The following is a 19,478-nucleotide window of genomic DNA, read 5'->3' on the forward strand; positions in this document are numbered from 1 at the left end:
ACTGTAGAAAAATTTCTGTCTCCCAGCATGGTTGTGCTGGGATGCTGTGCAATAGCTGGCAGCCTCCCAGCCCTGAGTGGACATACTTGAAGTCTTTTGGGATCTTTTGATTTTAAAAGGTGCTATATTAATGGAAGACTATTAATATGATAGAGTACTCTGTAACTTCACAGCACCCCCTCCAAAAGATGAGTTACTATAGGTAATGTGAACATTAATTTATTACCCGATTACATTCAGTATCATTGAAAAATCTGACATTTTGTTATGTTTGCGTGTTTAAAAAAAATCGTTCTCAATCTATTTTCTACAAATAAATCACAGTGAAGCACACAGGATTTAAACTTAAATTTGATACCAGGCTAAGAGAAAAGATTAACAAACGGATTTACGTTGGATAAATTCATATCATAATGCAAAGAAATAGAGTGAAGCTAGCAACCAAAGCATCCGAATTGGTTAGAATTTGCATCTGGGAGTTAAATAGTTCAGTGGTTGTGGGGAAAATGTTAAGAAATAGTCTAGAAGTCAGGAGTTTTTGGAGAAGAAATTGAACCATCAGGTTGTTGGTGATGGGAAAGGGCACGTTGAATGTACAGTGCTTCCCTGCAGGCTCTTCTTGACTTGCGGGTGTTACTGGTCCAAAGTTGCAGCTGCTTAAAAAGAGTTTCCAGATCTTGCTGGAAGGGAAGGAACGGGAGGCAGATACTGCTCTCTACATCTTCATAAACGAGCAAGAGAGAGCTGTTAAGTGGAGCACCTGTTGACTGAGAAGCCAGTTACAGAAGGACTCGAGCATCCACTGCTGCCGTCTCTCCAACTGGCAGATGTTGTTATGGCCATCAGCGTGGAGCAGCCGGTTTTGTTTTCTTATTGGGGGGAACCATGACAGTTAACAAAGAACAAGCCTCAGCTTGGTGCTTTCTTTTTTTCTCTTTTGCCTGCAGCATTTTGGCAACGTTCAAGAAACGCTGTTTCCAATTCCAGTCTTAGGAAAACATACTCATATTCTTGATTTATGTTAATAAATTCCCTCTGTGCTTGGCTGCAATATTCCTGGGCCTTTTTATATTGAGGACAAATCCATCCAGAAGATAAAATAGAACTAAACTTCTGCAATAAGACTTCAGCGGATGAATCCAGGTTCACAGTTTATTGCTCCAAGCTGATAGTCATAGTAGCGAAGAAGTCAGAGATGGGGAAAAAATACCACTTCATTGTATAACTTTGAATATAGAATATACTGTGTGTTGATTGAGTACAATAATTGCAAGAGGTAACATGGTATCTCGTGCATAAGGTAGTGGAGATACTTTACAGAAATCAAATTTTCAAAGGCATCTAAGGTGTGATTGTAGCACAGGCAGGGATACTCATGCTAGCTTTAATCTAGCTAGCATGGGTAACAAATAGCTGTGTAGACAGAGTAGCATGGGATAGCAGCCAGAGTACAAGCCCACCAGGAACCCTGGGTACAGGCACTTTGGAAGACCGGATTAAAATTCAGAACAATCTCAACAAGTTGGAGAATTGGTCTGAATTAAAAATAAAGACAAGTGCAAAGTACTTCGCTTAGGAAGGAAAAATCAAATGCACAGCTACAAAATAGGGAATAACTGGCTAGGTGGAAGTACTGCTGAAAAGGATCTGGGGGCTGTAGTGGATCACAAATTGAATGGGAGTCCACAGTGCGATGCAGTTGCAAAAAAGACTAATAACATTCTGGGGTGTGTTAACAGGAGTGTTGTATGTAAGGCCTGGTCTACCCAGGGGGGTGGGGTGGGGTGGGGAGATCGATCTAAGTTACGCAACTTCAGCTACGTGAATAAAGTAGCTGAAGTTGACGTACTTAGATCTACTTACCACGGTGTCTTCACTGCGGTAAGTTGACGGCTGACACTCCCCCGTCGACTCCGCCTGTGCCTCTCGCCCTGGTGGAGTACTGGAGAGTGCTCGGCGGTCGATTTATCGCATCTAGACTAGATGCGATAAATCGACCCCCGCTGGATTGATTGCTGCCTGTCGATCCAGCAGGTAATGTAGACAAGCCTTTAGTCACGGGAGGTAATTACCCTGCTCTACTCAGCACTGGTGAGGCCTCAGCTAGAGTACTGTGTCCAATTTTGAGTGCCACTCTTTAGGAAAGATGTGGACAAATTGGAGAGAGTCCAGAGGAGAGCAACAAAAATGACAAAAAATTTTTTAGAAAACTTGACTTATGAGGAAAGATTAAAAAAAACCAGGGTATGTTTAGTCTTGAGAAAAGACAACTGAGGAGGGGACCTGATAACAGTCTTCAGATATGTTAAGGGCTGTTATAAAGAGGACTGTGATCAATTATTCTCCATGTTCACTGAAGGTAGGACAAGAAGTAATGGGCTTAATCTCCAGCAAGGGAGATTTAGGTTAGATAGTAGGAAAGAGTTTTTAACTATAAGGGTATTTAAGATCAGGAACAGGGTTCCAAGGGAGGTTTGGGAATCCCCGTGATTGGAGATTTTTAAGAACAGGTTGGACAAACACCCGTCAGGGATGGTATAGGTGTACTTGGTCCTGCCTCAGCACAAGGGGCTTGCAGTGAAGATGTACCCAAAGGGATGTTAAAATTTACCCATCTTTTAATTTCGTTGAACAAAGATGAGTTAAAGTGTTTCTGTACTAAAGCCCCTTTTAAACTTATTTTTTTATGTACCTAATGCTGCTTGACATGGAAAGGATAACTCTGGTTTCTTTTAAAGAAAAAGAAATCTGACTTTACGAAACGCCACTGAACAAGCCATGCCTGTACTTTAGGTTTGGTACATTAGTTAAACATGTGCGGGCAGTGCTAATATGTTGGGCAATCACCTGTGTTACAACATTTCACCTGCAGGTTCGGCTGCTGGGAGCATTTTCAAAGTGAACATTTCAGTTGAATTTCTGTGGCCTAATTCTTTTTTTGGCTGGGCTCTTGGTATTTGTTGACTGTAGGCCAAAAACTTAATCCACACACATTCTCATATTTATTTAATTATAAAACTAATAAATGTATTTTCTTTTAGCAGATGATTGGCTGCTTTTTTTAAAAAAATTGTGCTTTACAAAATTTTGGAAATATAGTAACTCATTGGATAGCACTGGGAGTCCCAAGATCCTTGGTTTATTTCATGCATTAGAGAGTTAGAGATCATTGCTAATTTTCCTGCATGAATTACTGTGTTTTTGCATTTTCCCAAGCACGTTATCATGTTGTACCCTGCATTTGTACAGGAAGTGTGACCCCTGTGCAAAAACAAGGACTCAGAACCAGAAACTCCTGGGTTCTGTTCTTGGCTCTGCTGCTAACGCACTGCATGTGAGTTTTGGCAGTCACTTAACTGCTCTGAGCCTCCATTAACTCAACTGTAAAACTGGTACAGTAATATCCACCTTACTGGGGAATTAAAAGGGTTAGTTTAATCCTTGTAAAGCACTTAGAGCTATTCATCCAACAATTTCAATCTTCATATCATCATTCTTTTAATTCATTGTTTTCAATAGCAAGAATTTAATGTAAAATTGCAGTAACATGTTCTTGCATCTCCTGATCCAAATACATTTGAAATCTTGAGCAATCGAGAGGTAAAAATACCTACTTACTGTACCTGCCCTGTTTGGGAAATCTTTGGTTGGGTTACTCATTGTTTATCATACCTTTATAATAAAATACCAGTCTCTGGAAAATCCTTTAGGGCAGCAGCACGGCATCATGCTGTGAGATTAGGTGTCTGCTGAGTTTGGGAATAAATGATACCAGACTTGGGACTGGTGGAAAATAAGATGTTGCTGTCTGGAGCTTACCTACTGTACTACTCACACTGGGTTCTCGATAGTCAGTACTTAATTTGTGCCAGGGCTTGCCAGGGCTGAGCCGCAGCACCTCTAGGTTTGTCACATCAGTTACGAAAGTAAAAAAATTGCTTGAGCCCCTGCACCTCTTTCATTACAAATTAAGCACTGTCTATAGTGGCTTGATGCAGAGGGACTGAGGAGCATATGATGAGAATTTTTTGAGGGATGACATAGGGAAATCAAGAGAGTCTAAATTTTGCAACAGTGTCCCCTGCAAATTGGGCTCTGAGTCTCCCTGGGAGTACTGCCTTCTTCAGCCATTATTGTGTCAGTTACGCTGAGGGAATTCTGTGCCAACAATTAAAAATTCTGCCCACGATATTTTAAAATTCTGCGTATTTATTTGATAAAATAATACAATTTAATCACATCATTTTCAATTATTTGCTGACAAGTATTTTGAAATAAATTACCAAAATAATTGAAAATGGTCTGATTATATTGTGCTATTTTGACAAATAAAATATGCAGAACTTTGCAGAATTTTAAAATTTTTAATTGTTTGGCATAGAATTCCCTCAAGAGTACCAGGGTTCTGTGTGGCGCAGTTTGGGTGCGGGGGCGAATCTGTATGCACAGGGACTCGGTGTGGGGTTCTGGGTACAGAGAAGGAAAGGGATGCACGGGTGGGTGGAAGGGTCACTGTACAGCGAGCTGTTCCGCCGTCCGCCCAACCCCTGTGCATCTGGGACCCCCCCCGTCCAAACCCCACCACCACTGCTCAGCCTCCCCCCCACACCCAGACGGTGCAGAGCTTCCTGCAGCCAGGGGAAGTTTCTGGGGGTTGATCTAACCCAGCCCTGGTTGTTCTGTGCAGGGAGGGGGAGGGGGAGGGGGAGAGGGAACTACTAGGACTAATTCCGAGACCCACCCACCCCCCTTGCCCCAGTGATTTCCCTCTCCCCTGGCTGCCTGAACAAATGCATCTGAGCTGGGGGGGGGGCAAGGAAGGGGGAGGAAGAGAGGTGAGTGAGCAGCTTCTCTTTTCTTCCCCACAGAAACCATTTTCTGCAAGGAAACAAAGAGAATCTGCGGGGGGGGGGAGGGTTAGAGGGGGGCATTTTTCTGTTGTGGCGCAGAATTCACCCAAGGGTAGTCAGTGGGTTGTCATCGCCTAGGGCCCTGCCCAGCACTTGAAGCCCAAACCTAGCTAACAACAGTTGTTCGTATTTTTCCCCTCTGGCAGCCATCTTTATAGCTGTGTTGTAGGCCTCATTTGGACTGCAGTATCCACTGCGTTTAAACCCTTCAAACAGAGTTGGGCCATGGTTCCTTAACATGGATAACACGTGGTTTGGGCCTCTCCATATGAGAAAGGCCAAAGCATATTCTAGCATGGTTCTTGGGTGTGTTTATAGTATGGTCTTTAAATGTGCAGGGGTGGGCAAACTTTTTGGCCCGAGGCCCACATCGGGACTGCGAAACTGTATGGAGGGCCGGGTAGGCAAGGCTGTGCCTCCCCAAACAGCCTTGCCCCCGCCCCCTCCCCCTCCCCCTCCCTTCCCACTTCTCACCCCCCCACCCCGCTCCTTGTCCCCTGACCGCCCCCTCCTGGGACCCCCCCACCCCTAATCGCCCCCCAGGGCCCCACCCCCAATCCAACCCCCCGTCCCCTGACCCCATCCACACCCCCGACCCCTGACAGGCCCCCCAGGACTCCCACATCTATCCAATCCCTGCCGGCTCCCTGTCCCCTGACCCCCACGTGCTTACCGTGCCACTCAGAGCAGCAGTAATTGAGGTTACAAAATCATACAAGTCTGGACTGTGTTTTAATCCTGCTGGGGCCCTAATGTTTCATAAATAGGTCTCCCAGCCTGATAGTTTTGATAGGTCAGGTTAATGTGGTTTGGCTAGCATAAGTCTTCGGGGGCAGTGAGAGAGAAGAATAGAGTGGGACTTCCTAGGTCACTCTGGCCTCTGGAACAATGCCTAGAACCATGCACAGTTGTTGCTAGTACTATTCTGTCTGCAGTGTGGACAGAATACAAGTCCTTAATCTGGTTATAATGTTATTTTGGTGCTCTTCATGGTCTGATGGTTATGGCCTCAGATTGGGGCGCAGGAGTTCTGGGTGTAATTCTTTGTAGAGCTGGTCAAAAACTTTCATGTTTTCAAAACTTTCTCTGCATTTTTTGACAAGCTGTAATTCCTGGCTTTGACACAAACTGCCGGTGTGACTTTGGGCAAATCACTTATCCTGTCTGTGCCTCAGATCCCCATCTGTAAAATGGAGATAATCCTTTCCTGCCTCACAGGGAGGTTGTGAGGATATATTCATTAATGCTTGTGAATGTTCAGATACTAAGGCAATGGGGTGGGGAGGGCATATGGGTACCTAGATTGGGCCTAACTGTGACTGGGAATGAGAGAAGAGGAAAGAAGAACGGGGAGCAGGTGGGAACTAAAGTTATGATCGTTGTCCTCTCTTGTTTCAGCTGAAAAAGAAGCAGGTTTATGTGGAGAAGGTGGAGAAGATGCAGCAGGCACTGGTTCAGCTGCAGGCAGCCTGCGAGAAGCGAGAACAGTTGGAGCACCGGCTCCGAACTCGCCTGGAGAGAGAACTGGAGTCTCTCCGGATGCAGCAGGTAACCTGGATTAGTCCATGCACTGAGCAGTTTTTCATGTCAGTATATTCCTAGTAAGGTTTTCCTGTCTAAACATGCACAAAACATGCAGCAGAGCATGATCTTTCCCCTCTTTTGTATAGAACTATAGCAAAAATATTCTTTTGCAAAATGTTGCCATTACCTTGCTGGGTTGGTATTGGTTTCACTCAACTGAGTAAACCTTTAAATTCTATCCCAACGTTTTAAAATTAAAAATAATAGCTGATTCCTCATCTGGGAGGCTGCAGGCATATATCTCGAAATTGTTTTGGACTCTTAATGACTCCTGCTTTGCATTTTAATTTGTAATTTGTCTTTAATTTTTAAGACACCCCTGACATGCGCCCCTCCCCCATTCCTGCCAAGATTTGTTAGGTGGTCACATCTGTTCACACAGCCTCAAACATTGGCCTGAAGACAGAACGCTCTTTGGAAGGCTTTTGAAGCCTGATAACACAAATGCTGTTGATGGAAATTTGTAACCACTAATATATAATATGCTCTAACAATTTGTATTGAGCCCATTTTTACAATGGGATGAAAGGAAAATATTTCTTCTGGGGACAGTATGAATTGAATTTGACTTTTGAGTCCTGTTTGACCCCATGTTAACACATGTTAATTAATGTGATTGTAAATTCTGGTGTAAGTAGGATACAGATATTTGTTCCTCGTTGTGTTTAGCCCTAAACTGCAACATAGAGTTAAATGTGACTAGGAACAAATGTTTAAACCCTAGAACAAACATTTGCTCTAGAATTAACAATTGTTTAATTAACACAAGGTAAAACAGGACTAACAATGCAAATGCAGACATGCCATAAGTGAGGGAGAAGAATTACGACAATATGATAGTTTGCAGGTAACTGTTTTTTGGGGACAGTGGGGGCTGCCTCAGATTACAGCTAAAAATCCAATTGACTGAAACATATGCCACAATATAATAGACAGTAAATTAAATGGTAAACTACTTCCATTTTTTTACTAGAAATGATATGATATTATGTGATTAACTCTAATGATAGGATTAATAAAAAAATGTTTAAACAAAAACATAAGTATATGAAGGAAGAAATAAGTTATATTATTAATGAAACTGTCTTGAAAGAAGACCAGATTTAACACATTCTATAATGGGTCTAGATATAAATGTTGTTTAAAAATTCTTCCTATCTAATACAGAAAATATATCGAATTGACATAATTTGAGAATTATTTGCAGTGTTCAAATTACAAAGTTATTTAAAACTAACAACTTGTAAGTGGACGTAACAAGATTTTTGCTTTAAACCATGGTTCATCTTAAGGAAACAGAAAATGTAAAATAATCTGAACCCTGAGTCACACACATTAGATTGTCTGTTTGATTCCTTCTCTTATAAATGAGCTTTTCATAACTAGCTTTCTGGGCACAAGGTCTTGCACTCCCAGAAAAGTCTCCTTATAATACTTTCCTGTTTAATATTATTCTTTGAGCTTTTAGCATAGAAAATCTCAAACATCTTTTTGTATTTTCCAGTATGCCTCTCTTTGGCTTATTGGCTCCAAATGGAATAAATGTATCTATGTTCCAAACCTCCTCTTAGAGTTTAATTACTTCCCCCCCTCAGTTCCCAAGTATAGCATGTGATCCCACTTTATATGTGACAATGTCTAATCTCAGCCCCTTTTCTAATACCCGGGATTCATTTTGCAAAAATTAGAAGGGGTCTCATACATTGTCTTCTCCTAGTTCTAGTTCCCTTGCCTCTAGTGGCTTTTTGTCATTGTGCCAGACACTTTCCATCTTTTCATTATAAACAAAGCTTGCTTTTCTAACTAATTATATTCCTTATCGTAATAAGTGAATGATATCACATGCTGCATCTTGTGATTGGAGCTGTGTTGGAAATCTCAATACAAGGCAAAAGCATTTTTTTCACCTGGTTATGATGTGGCTGGGTCTTTATCCATATCGCTTGTTCATAACTCAGTGTGGCACAACATTACCAATGATTGTTAAACTCTTTAGCCTGATTCAAATCTTGCTTACTCTGGTGCAACTCCATTTAAGGTAGAGGCATTACTTACTTTAGTGTAAAACTGGAGTGATATATATATAGAGAGAGAGAGTAGTGGTGGTAGGTGTGTCGGTATTATCTAATATTTTAATTGGGTCACGGTGTTCATGAACAGAATTATTCATGGGGCAGATTCTCAGCTGGGGTAAATCAGCATATCTTCAATGGCTTCAGTGGAGCTCAGCTGATTTGCCCCAGCTGCTGATTTATGAGTTTTAAAGCTTGAAGGGACCATTACGATCATCTGGTCTGACCTCCTGCATAACGCAGGCCATAGAATTCTGCCCAACGATTGCTCCATTAAGCTGATAACTAAGCCGGCCTCTTCATCCCCCGTGTGAGAACAGGCTCTTCCAAATCTATTCTGATGCATTTTGTTCTTTTGAAAATCAGCGTCAAGGTACATCTCAGACTGCCAGTGCCTCGGAGTACAACGCCACAGCACTTATGGAACTCCTGCGGGAGAAGGAGGAGAGAATTCTTGCCCTGGAAGCCGACATGACTAAATGGGAACAGAAGTACCTAGAGGAGAGCGTGATGAGACAGTTTGCTTTGGATGCGGCAGCTACGGTGGCTGCTCAGAGGTAAATGAGACTATTCATAGCAGGGTATTTTTCCAGTAGAATGTCATATTTCCTACCAACGAATGTTACCCTGAGTCTCACTTTTCCATGACACCTCCCCTTGCCCTGCACACATCATCAGCTAAAACTCCTGGAATGGAGTTAGAGCTTGGCTGCTTTCGCTGGGATTTCTGCATAGTTGCCAGCATTTAGAAACTTTGAAGGGACTGTTTCCTCAAATGAAAGAACTGTGTTTTTCATACAAGTATTCATCTGAATGGCTCCTGGAAGCTGCTGATTCAAAAATAGAGGTAGAGCAGAAAAAGATTTACAAGAATCTGTCCTTGCTGCCGTCACGTAAGATCTGGGAAGCGTGGTGATTCACATTTGGCCTGAATGCCACATTTGTTCACCAGACTATTTTTGCAAACTACTTTGTGGTATTGTCCACAATATGGCTGTTAACCAAAGACACATACACAGAAATTCTGCTTAAAGCATTTGGCTGCGTAAGATGGCATCGTTTGTGGGGGCAGGGAGGGAATGGTGTCTGAAATTTGGTATCCAGCTTAGATTCCAAGACGACTATCCAGAAATACTTGCTGTCAATAGGCTTCAGTTAGCTGGTGAGCAAGTGCTGCTAATGGAGTCCAATTGGGCAGTGCTTACATGTGATTTTATTGTTAACTGGTGCCTGCCTCCTGACAGAGGGCTTTATTTTAGTCCATTTTGTAAACCAGATTCAAGTGCAGATGTTGCAACTTTGGTACTTTTGCCTAGGTTCGTAACTTATTGCAGGATCATAATAAAAATCAGCAAGGAGAGTTGCAGCATTTGCTGTATTAGCATTTAAAGGGTTATCTTCTCTCACTCCAGAAGCAGCCTGTTACCTCAAGGTATTAATGCTTCTTGTGCACTGTTTTCCAGCTTCCCTGAGATTCTCTAAATGGCTTCTTTAATGTGTGTCCAGGGGACATGTTATATTTTCAGTCCACGCTGATAAATAGGAGTGTGGTCCGTTGGTTGTCACATATGGGGAGAGGACACATTAAGCCAGTTGGTGTTGTAGTTAAGTAAACAAGCAAGGAAGGTTTCCAGAGTCAGGAAAGCTCCCATCTCCAGAGTTTAGTTTCCTGTTTCCTTCCAACTGCTGGTCCTTAAAAGAGACAGATCTAGTACTTCCCTAGCATCTGACAGTCAGAAAGTTAATTCCAAGTTAAGATTGGCCACCATTCCTCCCAAATGTTCCTCATTTCAAGGCGACACCATTTTTAAGCTTCCTGTCTGAATAGTCTCTTTGTGTTCCTTATTTTGGGGTTTTGCCATTCACTGCATCCCCTGTTCGTGCCTTGGCAGAGTGAGAGGTATGCTGGCCACTCCACTCTTAACCCTGCCAGCCATGGGAAGTAAAATTGGCACATTATAATGATTTGGTAGCTCTCATCCTGTCTCAGGCTGCTGCAGTCTTAATGTTATTTGAATGTGCATTTATGTTGTATGGGGCCTTGTAATTGTTAGGACCCACATGGTGGTATAATGGCATAGCATGATGACTGGTATTGAAGTGAACAAGGGTTGTAATATTGCTGTATTAGTTTTATTATCCTGCATCACATTGTTTAAAATATGGGATGCTACAGAGTAATAACATAAACTCTCTTCTCATCCTACTGTAACATTTGGGCTGAGACTCTCAAAACCACCTAAGGGGTTTGGATGTCCAGTTCCTATTTGGTGTCTGTATCCCCTAACTGATTTCAAAAATCCGAGCCTGAGTGTTTGGTGTGTGGTGTTTTTAACCTAAATGGCAGGCTGGTCTTCCTAGGACGTGTTAAAAAGAAATCTATCTGAAATGTAAGGGTATAGCAGCATTAAATGCTTGGTGTGTGTTTAGTAGACTATGCAAAAATTGCAATGGGACAGTGGTTCTCAACCTGTGGCCCAGTTAGCACAGAGCTGTGGCCCGTGTGACCTCCTAAGGGCCATACAGGTAGTATTGGTACACACTAATGGTAAACAGGTTGAGAACCACTGCAATGGGGGAACCCTAAGTGTGTTGTGTAGAAGGTAAAGTGAAAGAGAGCTGTTTATACTCCATATCCAACCAGTACCCAAAATATTTGAGCACTAGCCTGTAGGAGAGAGGACTATATATCTAAAATCATCAGACACAAATTCACTATATTCTAGCTTAAAAGAGAATATATGTGTCTAGCCTCTCATCCTGGGGTGCCATTTTCCCTACATCCTTGTCCTTGACTACACATAAACTTGCCTGGGTTTAACTAAATCTGTTTAGAAACACACCTTTAGATGAGCAGCATTGTGTATAGAGTGGGCCCTTGTTTTTAGTGACTTAAGACATCTCTGTTGTTTCTTTAGTGCTGGGAGATGGGTTTTCCTGGTTTGAGATCCATAGCCAGAAATGGAGACCTTGAACAAGCCTTTACTCAAAGAAGTGGATATCTTTGTTAAATAGTTTTGAGAGATCATTGTGTGCTGTTGGGATGAGGACAGTGCATTCCTATGGTCCTTTATCTGCTATACTGCTCATTCTCAGGGACACAACTGTGATCAGCCACTCGCCTAATGCTAGCTACGACACCTCTTTGGAAGCTCGCATTCAGAAGGAAGAAGAGGAGATCCTGATGGCCAATAGGCGGTGTCTTGACATGGAGGGCAGGTAAAATACAGTTTGTTCTCAGACAGCTTCTTTCGCATTGTAATTTTAAGTTGATGGCTGGGGCAGGCTATTGGGAATCATCGCGTCGGGGTATTGGTAGCCTCACTTATAGCAATGAAATATGAGAGATACCAGGTTGTGTTCGCTTGGTTGAACAAAACAATTGCATTTTCTTTCACTGTTGGTATGGTTTGGATTCAGAAGTAAAATGCCCCTCAGACTCTTGATTCTATTTATTTTTTTAATGTTCTGTCCATATTTGTCTGCTCTTCTTGTTCCTCTTCACCACCTTCATACAGACGTGTGCTTCTAACACCAAGCTCAGGTAAATTTGGATCATGTCTTAACAGTGCGGTTCCATGGGGGTGTTTGTCTTGGTGTTTGGCACAGTGCAGATTTGCTGAAGAGCATTAATCCCTCCTCTTCCTTATCCCTTGGCTTTCTGGCCATAGCTCTTGGATCTCAAACTGATGCTGCAGTTGTTGTGTCCAGTAGCCTGAGGTGGGCAGCTCAGTGAAAATCTCTCAAGTGTAGAAAGTCTTGTCCATGATCTGGCCCTATGCCACGATGGGCCAGTGAGCACCCATTATTCAAGTTAGCTCAGTTGCATTCTCTTTAACAAAGAGCTGCACTAATTCCCCGAATGCCTAAAAAGCAAGGGATAGTTACGAGAACACAGTGGACTTTGAAGCATCAGTCTGAAGATACTGTTCTTTTTGTTATCCTCTTAGGATAAAGACTCTCCATGCTCAGATCATTGAAAAGGATGCCATGATTAAAGTCCTCCAGCAGCGCTCCCGGAAAGAGACCAGTAAGACAGATCAGCTATCTTCAATGAGACCAGCTAAGTCCCTGATGTCAATTTCTAACGCTGGATCAGGCTTGCTGTCCCACTCTTCAACACTGAGCAGCACTCCCATATTGGAAGAGAAGAGGGAGGACAAAAGCTGGAAGGGCAGTTTAGGTAACGTAATCCTAACAAAAGCATGGCTAGTTATGTTAAGGGAGCGCGGTCTAAAACCACTCAGGGCAGTGCAAGCAGTGGAAGGACGATGTCCTGACCGAGGGTGCTAGGTGCGCCACAAACAGATACAAAGATATGGTCACTGGCCTGAAGGGCTCACAGCCTTTATTTGGAGAAAATGTGTTGTAGTTAGTCCAAGTTATTAGTTATTTTTTCTGTAAATGGCTTGGGGCCCAACCCTACTCCCATTGCTGTAAATGGGAATTTTTTGCAATTGACTTCAGGGTGAGCAGGACTACACAGAAGTGGGCCGTGGAGGAGAAGCAGCATTGTCTAGTGGTTGGAGATAGGGCCTAGGAGATGAAACCTATTCCAACATTACCTTTATAGTGCTGAGCGACCTTGGTTTTCCCAACATCTGTGCCTTACTTTCCCCGTCTGTAAAATGGGGATAATGCAGTCCTTCGTAAAGCACTTTGAGATTGGCCGTTGAAAGGAGGGGGAGAAGTGCAAAACTGTGAACTGGGCAGAACTAGTGCTGAGATGCTCCTTATATGTAAGTGCTTTAAAATCTTCTTCCCTTTCTGTCCACAAAGGGGTTCTGCTGGGTCCAGAATATCGCTCGGAATCCATTTCTTCAACGCCCTCGCCGGTCCTTCCCTCCACCCCGCTGCTGTCTGCACACTCGAAAACGGGCAGCCGAGACTGCAGCACTCAGACAGACAGGGGAAGTGAACAAAATAAAGCTGCTTCCTCTGCTGTGGCCCTTGTACCAGGGCGACTTCCCACGACCAGCATGCCCTACAATTCAGACAAAACAGGTAACTAGACCCAGCTGGTCCCCAGTGGAGCATTGGTATGAGGTCGGTGTAATTTCTGTTTCAGGGTGCTAGTCATGCAGAGCCTTTTGGGACTGCCAATTCTATGGGTTTAGATGTTGGAAGGGTGATATGAGCTAGGTGATTATCACAGTAAAGGCTGGGTCTCAGAGCGCCCTTTGGTGAAAGGTTAATGCCAAAGGGACAGATTCTGATCTCCATTACGTTGGTGTAAAGCCGGAGTGACTATACTGAGTTTAACGCACTGCAGATTTATACATCGTTGCATAACTATGAAAGAGAGAAAGTAAGGAAAGAGAGAAAATCTGAATTTTTAAATTTCAAGAGCTGCTGTCAGTCTGTTGGCCAGCATCACAAACTGCCTTTATGAATAAGCAGGAAACTCCCTTCTTCCAATCATATCCCCACTGTAGCTGTAGTTGGCAACTGGAGTTATAACTTGATTCTTTCTGATATGTTTCCTCCTCTTGATATAGATGGGCCAGTTTTCCACTCCAGCACTTTGGAAAGAAAACCGCCTGTTCACAGCTTGGGGCAGGACCTCACTGATGCAGAAATGGTGGAATACCTCATCTGAAAGGCTGAACTTGTATCAAAGCTGGGACACAATAGCAAGAATTTTTTTAAAAAAGACATTTTTATTGGAAAAAATAGAATACCTGAGTAATAAAGGAACACTCAGCTCTTTGCTCTTGTATATTATGTCTCCAAAATGTGGACAGGTTAATTTATAATTTGTTCTAAATTATAAAATACTTGTTCTTTGAAAGTCGTTCCCTCCCCTTTTTTCCTCCCCAAGCTTGTTTTTAAATACTGGATCTGGTAATGTCTGGATAAAACCAAGGTCTTAAATGCACTAAATTCTATTTTTAATTTCAGTATTTTTAAAACCTTGTATTTTTTAAAAAAAAAATAGTACTTACTTTCACAGCAGTTGGTTAATTTCATTTGAACACTGCCAAGATGGGCGTAATGACTCTGCAAATTTATTGAGCACCAGGTCACACAATGACCACGTAACATCACAACCAGATTGGTGTGCTTTGTTCTGAATGTCACTGAAGGCTCCAGAGTACAGGTATTCTGAGTAGCTTTGTAAAACTCATAAGAGATGATCAAGGGAGCTTTTTTTCTCTATTGCCCTCAGTAATACAAAGTCAACATGGATATCCCATATTCCAGGGCTGGAAGGATTTCAGTTTTCACAATGTGCTCATGCACTTTTTTGGGGTTTTTTTGTACTCTATCTCAGTCACATTATTTTTAATAACTCCAGAGATTAATGTCATGTTTGTTATTTTCAGCAGTATCAGAGGGTCCCCAGTACTTTTATACATATATAATTTTGAGTAATTTATACAGTAGATAAATAATATATTGCATTCAGGTTTTAAGTTAATAAATATGAAGAAACTGTGGGCCTAATCCTGATCTCAATAACATCCGTTTTTCACCATTGTAACTCCACTGTCTTCAGTGGAATTACTCTGAATTTCCACCGGTGTAGGTGTTGAGCCCTGTAGTATTTGAATATTAGCAACTTGATCTGCTGCATTAGACCTTGATAGAGAATTATTTTTGGTATATTTCCCTCTATTTCAAATCTCCTTCTAGTTTGTATGTCCCTCATTCCATGAAATAACGGATTCTCTTTTCATATAGCAAAGTGTCCAAGTTAGTACCTTATACAAGGCAAAGGGTACAGTTGGTCATTGTCAAAAGTTTCAAGTGGCAAATTCTGTGTGCTTCCAAAATATTTCCCTCTTCTAACTGGAGAGAGCAGCATTTCTGTGTTTTAAAGTATTTAAGGGAATAAGTTTCACAGTTGTTCATCATCAGTTTCACTTTCAGGTTTTTAGGAACTAGCCCAAATGCTGCAGTGCATGGGTTGCAAACCCTGCAGGGGGGGTGTTCAGACACATTTTAAAAAAGGTTTGTTTTGAGGGTTTTTAAAAAAATTTATGAAAACACTTGTATTAATATTAGTTTGTTTTAAAACACTTGGTTTCCTTAAATTTTATGTCTTTACCTGACAGTGCTGCTAAAGCATCTCAGCTGATCCCAGAATTCCACTACAGCATTGTAGTAGCCAAATCTTGCCATGGAGTGAAGTAACTTCACGTTAAAGCACCAAGCCTTATCCTACAATGGGCTCAGTACCCTTCATTCCCACTGAGTCGAGAGCACTAGGCACCTTAGTGCATTAGGCCCTAAATTGCAGTGGGAGTATGGAGGCTGCAGCGCTATCACCTATTGGTACTGTGTCTTCTAGCCTCTGGCTAATCGGCTTTTAAAAGGATTAAAGTAATTGGCCTTAACAGATCAGTGGGAGCAGCCTGGATTTTACAGGGGAGAAGAAAACCCAGAAAGGTGTCCCCCATTAGTAGGCCTCGTGATAGCTTTCTTGGTTTTCATCCTGTCCCAAAGTTAACACTGTAATGCCCGAATATCCGCTCAGAGTGGGATTATATTTTACTTGAAGCATTCGTTCAGCAGAATGGATCATGCTTTACTCTTGAAAGGCAATTCCTCTGGGTCCTGGTGGGTTTGCCACTTGCTAATTTTAATCATTGAGAGCTCTTAGAACCATAAAATTTAGAGATGGCAAAGTATGTTGGTAAGAGATGGCCACAGTGCAAATACCCTAACTTTGCCACTGACCTCTTTCTCTAACAGCCTGAATCCACCCCCCAAAACTGGACACCCACAATGTGTGGGATAATTCAGAGCTGTACTTTAAGAGTTGGCCCAGCTCTACCAGGTAGGTCCTCGTCTTTCCTCTTGGCCTGTGCAGAATTGTTCCTTAAAGTTCATTCTGTTATATTTTGTCCAGGCAAGTGTTCTTCCCCTTCCCATGGGGATGCCTTCACAGCCTCATAGCTCTCACTGTTGAAAATAGCTAACGTTCTTTTTTGCTTAATTTCATCCCATGACATCAAGTAATGCCTACCCGGGATGATTCTAAATGATGCTTCTCCTTCCTTTGTTGTCATTGGAAGCATTGTGTGACCTTATCCATCTTCCTGCCGTAGGATTGTTCCCTATTGTACGTTTTGTGTGCTGGGTTTAATACAGTGAACAGCTAGGGAGATTGAGAGTATAGCTGTGAGAGGGATTCAGGGTGAGAAGTGGAAGTCTTTTCGTTAGTCTTTCAAAGTCTGGGAAAACTGTACCTTCTTGAGTGCTACTCAGAGGCAGGGAAGAAATGTTCTATCCTGTGCCCATTAGTCCATTCTAACTCAATTGACCGGCATTGGAACTAAAATGTATGGATCAATTATGCACATATGTCTGATTGGGTAAACTCCAATTTGCCTGGGTCCATGTGTGTTGATGATTAGGATGGACCAGTCAACACTGGTTGTTTGTCCTCCCCCAACTCATTCCTTATAACAAAATTCCATTGTAATTATTCTAATGAAGAAAAGAAATAGAGGGTTAAGCTTTCTGAATGAAACACAGAAACTGCACAGCAATGGTCTCCTCCTGAAAATGCAGGCTAGAGGTCTCCAGTAATGAAAAACTTCAGTATTACATGGTGCCTTAGGCAGTTCTGTGCAAATGTGAATGAGTTTGGAAGGAAACATTGCCCACAATTTCATATTGCTTTAGTTAATTTCCCTGTTTTCTAGCATTGATGTTGTGAGTTAAGTTTTTATTACAGTCAGCCATTTAAAAAAGAAAGAAAGGAAAAAAAGGTGGATTATTCTTGTGTAAGCTGGGGATCTGAGGTCCTCTTGCTGGGTTGACAAACTAGGAGCCATCAGGAATATGTGCTTTCCCCTAAGTCTTCCCTGAGTGATCCTGATGTGAGTCTAAACAAGCTGCTTTCTTTGTGGGAGTCGTGTGATATAGTTTTCAGTCTTTCTCTGTACAGTTTTTTCAGTTTTGTTTTTAAACAGAAGCTACTTAAAGAAGTCAAACTGCACACCTGGTCCTTTTCTTTCTGTAGACTACTTTCTACTGAAGTAAGATTGTAATTCAAAGTAATTGCAATGAGCTTAAATCTCAAACCAAACTTTAGACTAAGAGTTTGTCTTAAACTCGGGTATTAGAAGCAGAGTTGCAGCTTTTATAAGGAAAACCTCATATTCCTCTTTGTAGAGCAGAACAAGCATACATTTTTCATCTCTTTCTCTTTCCCCTTAAATGCTCACAAAGTGTCCAGTCCCACAAATGCTTTCCATGGGGAACTCCCCTGAGATTTGATGGCCCAGGGGACTGAGTAATAGGAGACAGAACCTTTCATCACTAGATGATTGGTTCAGATATGGCCCCATGTCACTGGTGACTTTAAATGCTCCCATCTAACAGCTGTTTGTTGATTAAATGAGTTAGTGGGTTTTCCTAAGAGCTATCCATGTGGCTGGTTTGCAGGATTCACTCAAAAGTTACCAAGAACACTGCATGCTCCAGGAGCCCATTGCTCACATTATGTGTTGCAATAGTCTCTCTAGACATCTGTCCAGTGAATCCTATTACTAGCAGCCACCACAGAGACTGTTATTTATCTGGCCATTACACTGGTGGTCGTGTAACACCGCACATTTAGTATGGACAGACTTTTTTTGGCCTTTGGATTTTGACACCCATTACGACTGGTGAGCGCCAGTACAGGATTTACTGTAATTCTCCACACCGTGTCAAATGTGCCAGGGGGTTCTCTTTTCGTATATTCATATAGGAACTTTTAAAAAAGCTAGCAGTTTTATGTCTAGAAAGTAAAAGACAGTAAATATAATTGTACTACTGTATTTATGAAGAAAATACTTCTTTTCCTTCCCCCAAAAGATCTTACTCTAGGGTGGTTTTAGTTTTTGATTTCTAGTAATGTTTCTTAGGCTTTCAGGAAAGCATTGAAACCTGTCTTGTTTGCACTGTTGTGTAAATGTAAAACAAGTACTGAGCTAAGGAGTTTAGATTAAAATAACAGGCCCTTCCCTCTCCTAACTCAAGCAGAGCCTTTGGGGGTTTTGTTTTAGTTCTCAAATGTTTAAATAATTTTTCAGTCACCTCCGCTTTCTGGCTGGGACCAGAAGCAGAAGTGTTGAAATAAATCTTGGTGACCTGTCCCTTGGGATTCCACTCAACATCCACAGGTCAACTTGATGCTGATCAGAACCTTTAGAGGTTTGCCTCTCCATAGACTCAATGGTAAAACTCCCGTTGACTTCAGTGGTTCTGAGAGAGATTCTCCAGGATTCTAGTCCTCTAGTTCTCCATTTATAGAATAGTAATTGTTAGATGGGTTACAATTTATGCTGTCTTGGTTTTCCTTTCCCTGGAGTTGTGACCTACAGGGACGAGCCAGAAGAAACTGACCAATGTGCTGCTTATCTTTTAGGGTCCAAAATATCAAACCATGAATGGAAACATGATAAGTTTGCTATTTAACAACCGTAGAAAATGTATCAAGAGAATGGTCTTTTTTTCTATATAAATCTATATTAAAATAAATTGTGTGGATTATTTTTTTCCTTTTTGTTTAAATTGTCAAGTTGATTTCATAATTGGGGAATGAGCTCTTTTGTAACTCACTTGTTGAAATAGCCCTAAAATCTTTGAAGAATGTGGCAGCTTTAATTCTTTTTTTAAAAAGTGTAAATATGCACTAAATCTTTTGTAAATGTCTGTATTATCATGTCTGTAGTTAGCCATAAAAATACCTTCAATGTGTTTTAAAATGTGGATCCTGTGTTTTGAAATTTATTTTTATCATAGGTTTGCTTTTTTTGTTTGTTTGTTTTTAATTACCACAGACATTTTCTGTGTACGCCAAAAAGGGGTATTAACACTCAATCCAATTCACTTTGGGACCTGATCTGATCTCACTTACGCAGGTGTAGATCGGAGTAAATGGAGTTTGCACCAGTGTGAGAGGAGAATCCAG

The 19,478-nt window shown here is 41.8% G+C and overlaps 1 protein-coding gene across 5 annotated transcripts in view; it reads left to right on the forward strand.

Annotated features, from left to right (window-relative positions):
* AMOT (angiomotin) overlaps positions 1-19,247 on the forward strand; it is an 82,631-nt gene extending 63,384 nt beyond the window's left edge. For all 5 annotated transcript variants that reach the window (XM_074962454.1, XM_074962458.1, XM_074962457.1 and 2 more), the window contains 6 exons: positions 6,309-6,458; positions 8,933-9,123; positions 11,663-11,785; positions 12,517-12,749; positions 13,346-13,570; positions 14,065-19,247. In XM_074962454.1, coding sequence (XP_074818555.1) covers positions 6,309-6,458; positions 8,933-9,123; positions 11,663-11,785; positions 12,517-12,749; positions 13,346-13,570; positions 14,065-14,165 — 1,023 coding nt within the window. In that variant the 3' untranslated portion in view covers positions 14,166-19,247. The remainder of the gene's footprint in view (positions 1-6,308; positions 6,459-8,932; positions 9,124-11,662; positions 11,786-12,516; positions 12,750-13,345; positions 13,571-14,064) is intronic.
* Positions 19,248-19,478: the final 231 nt, after the last annotated feature.

The sequence above is a fragment of the Natator depressus genome, chromosome 9 (assembly GCF_965152275.1).
Source record: "Natator depressus isolate rNatDep1 chromosome 9, rNatDep2.hap1, whole genome shotgun sequence".
Taxonomy (NCBI): domain Eukaryota; kingdom Metazoa; phylum Chordata; order Testudines; family Cheloniidae; genus Natator; species Natator depressus.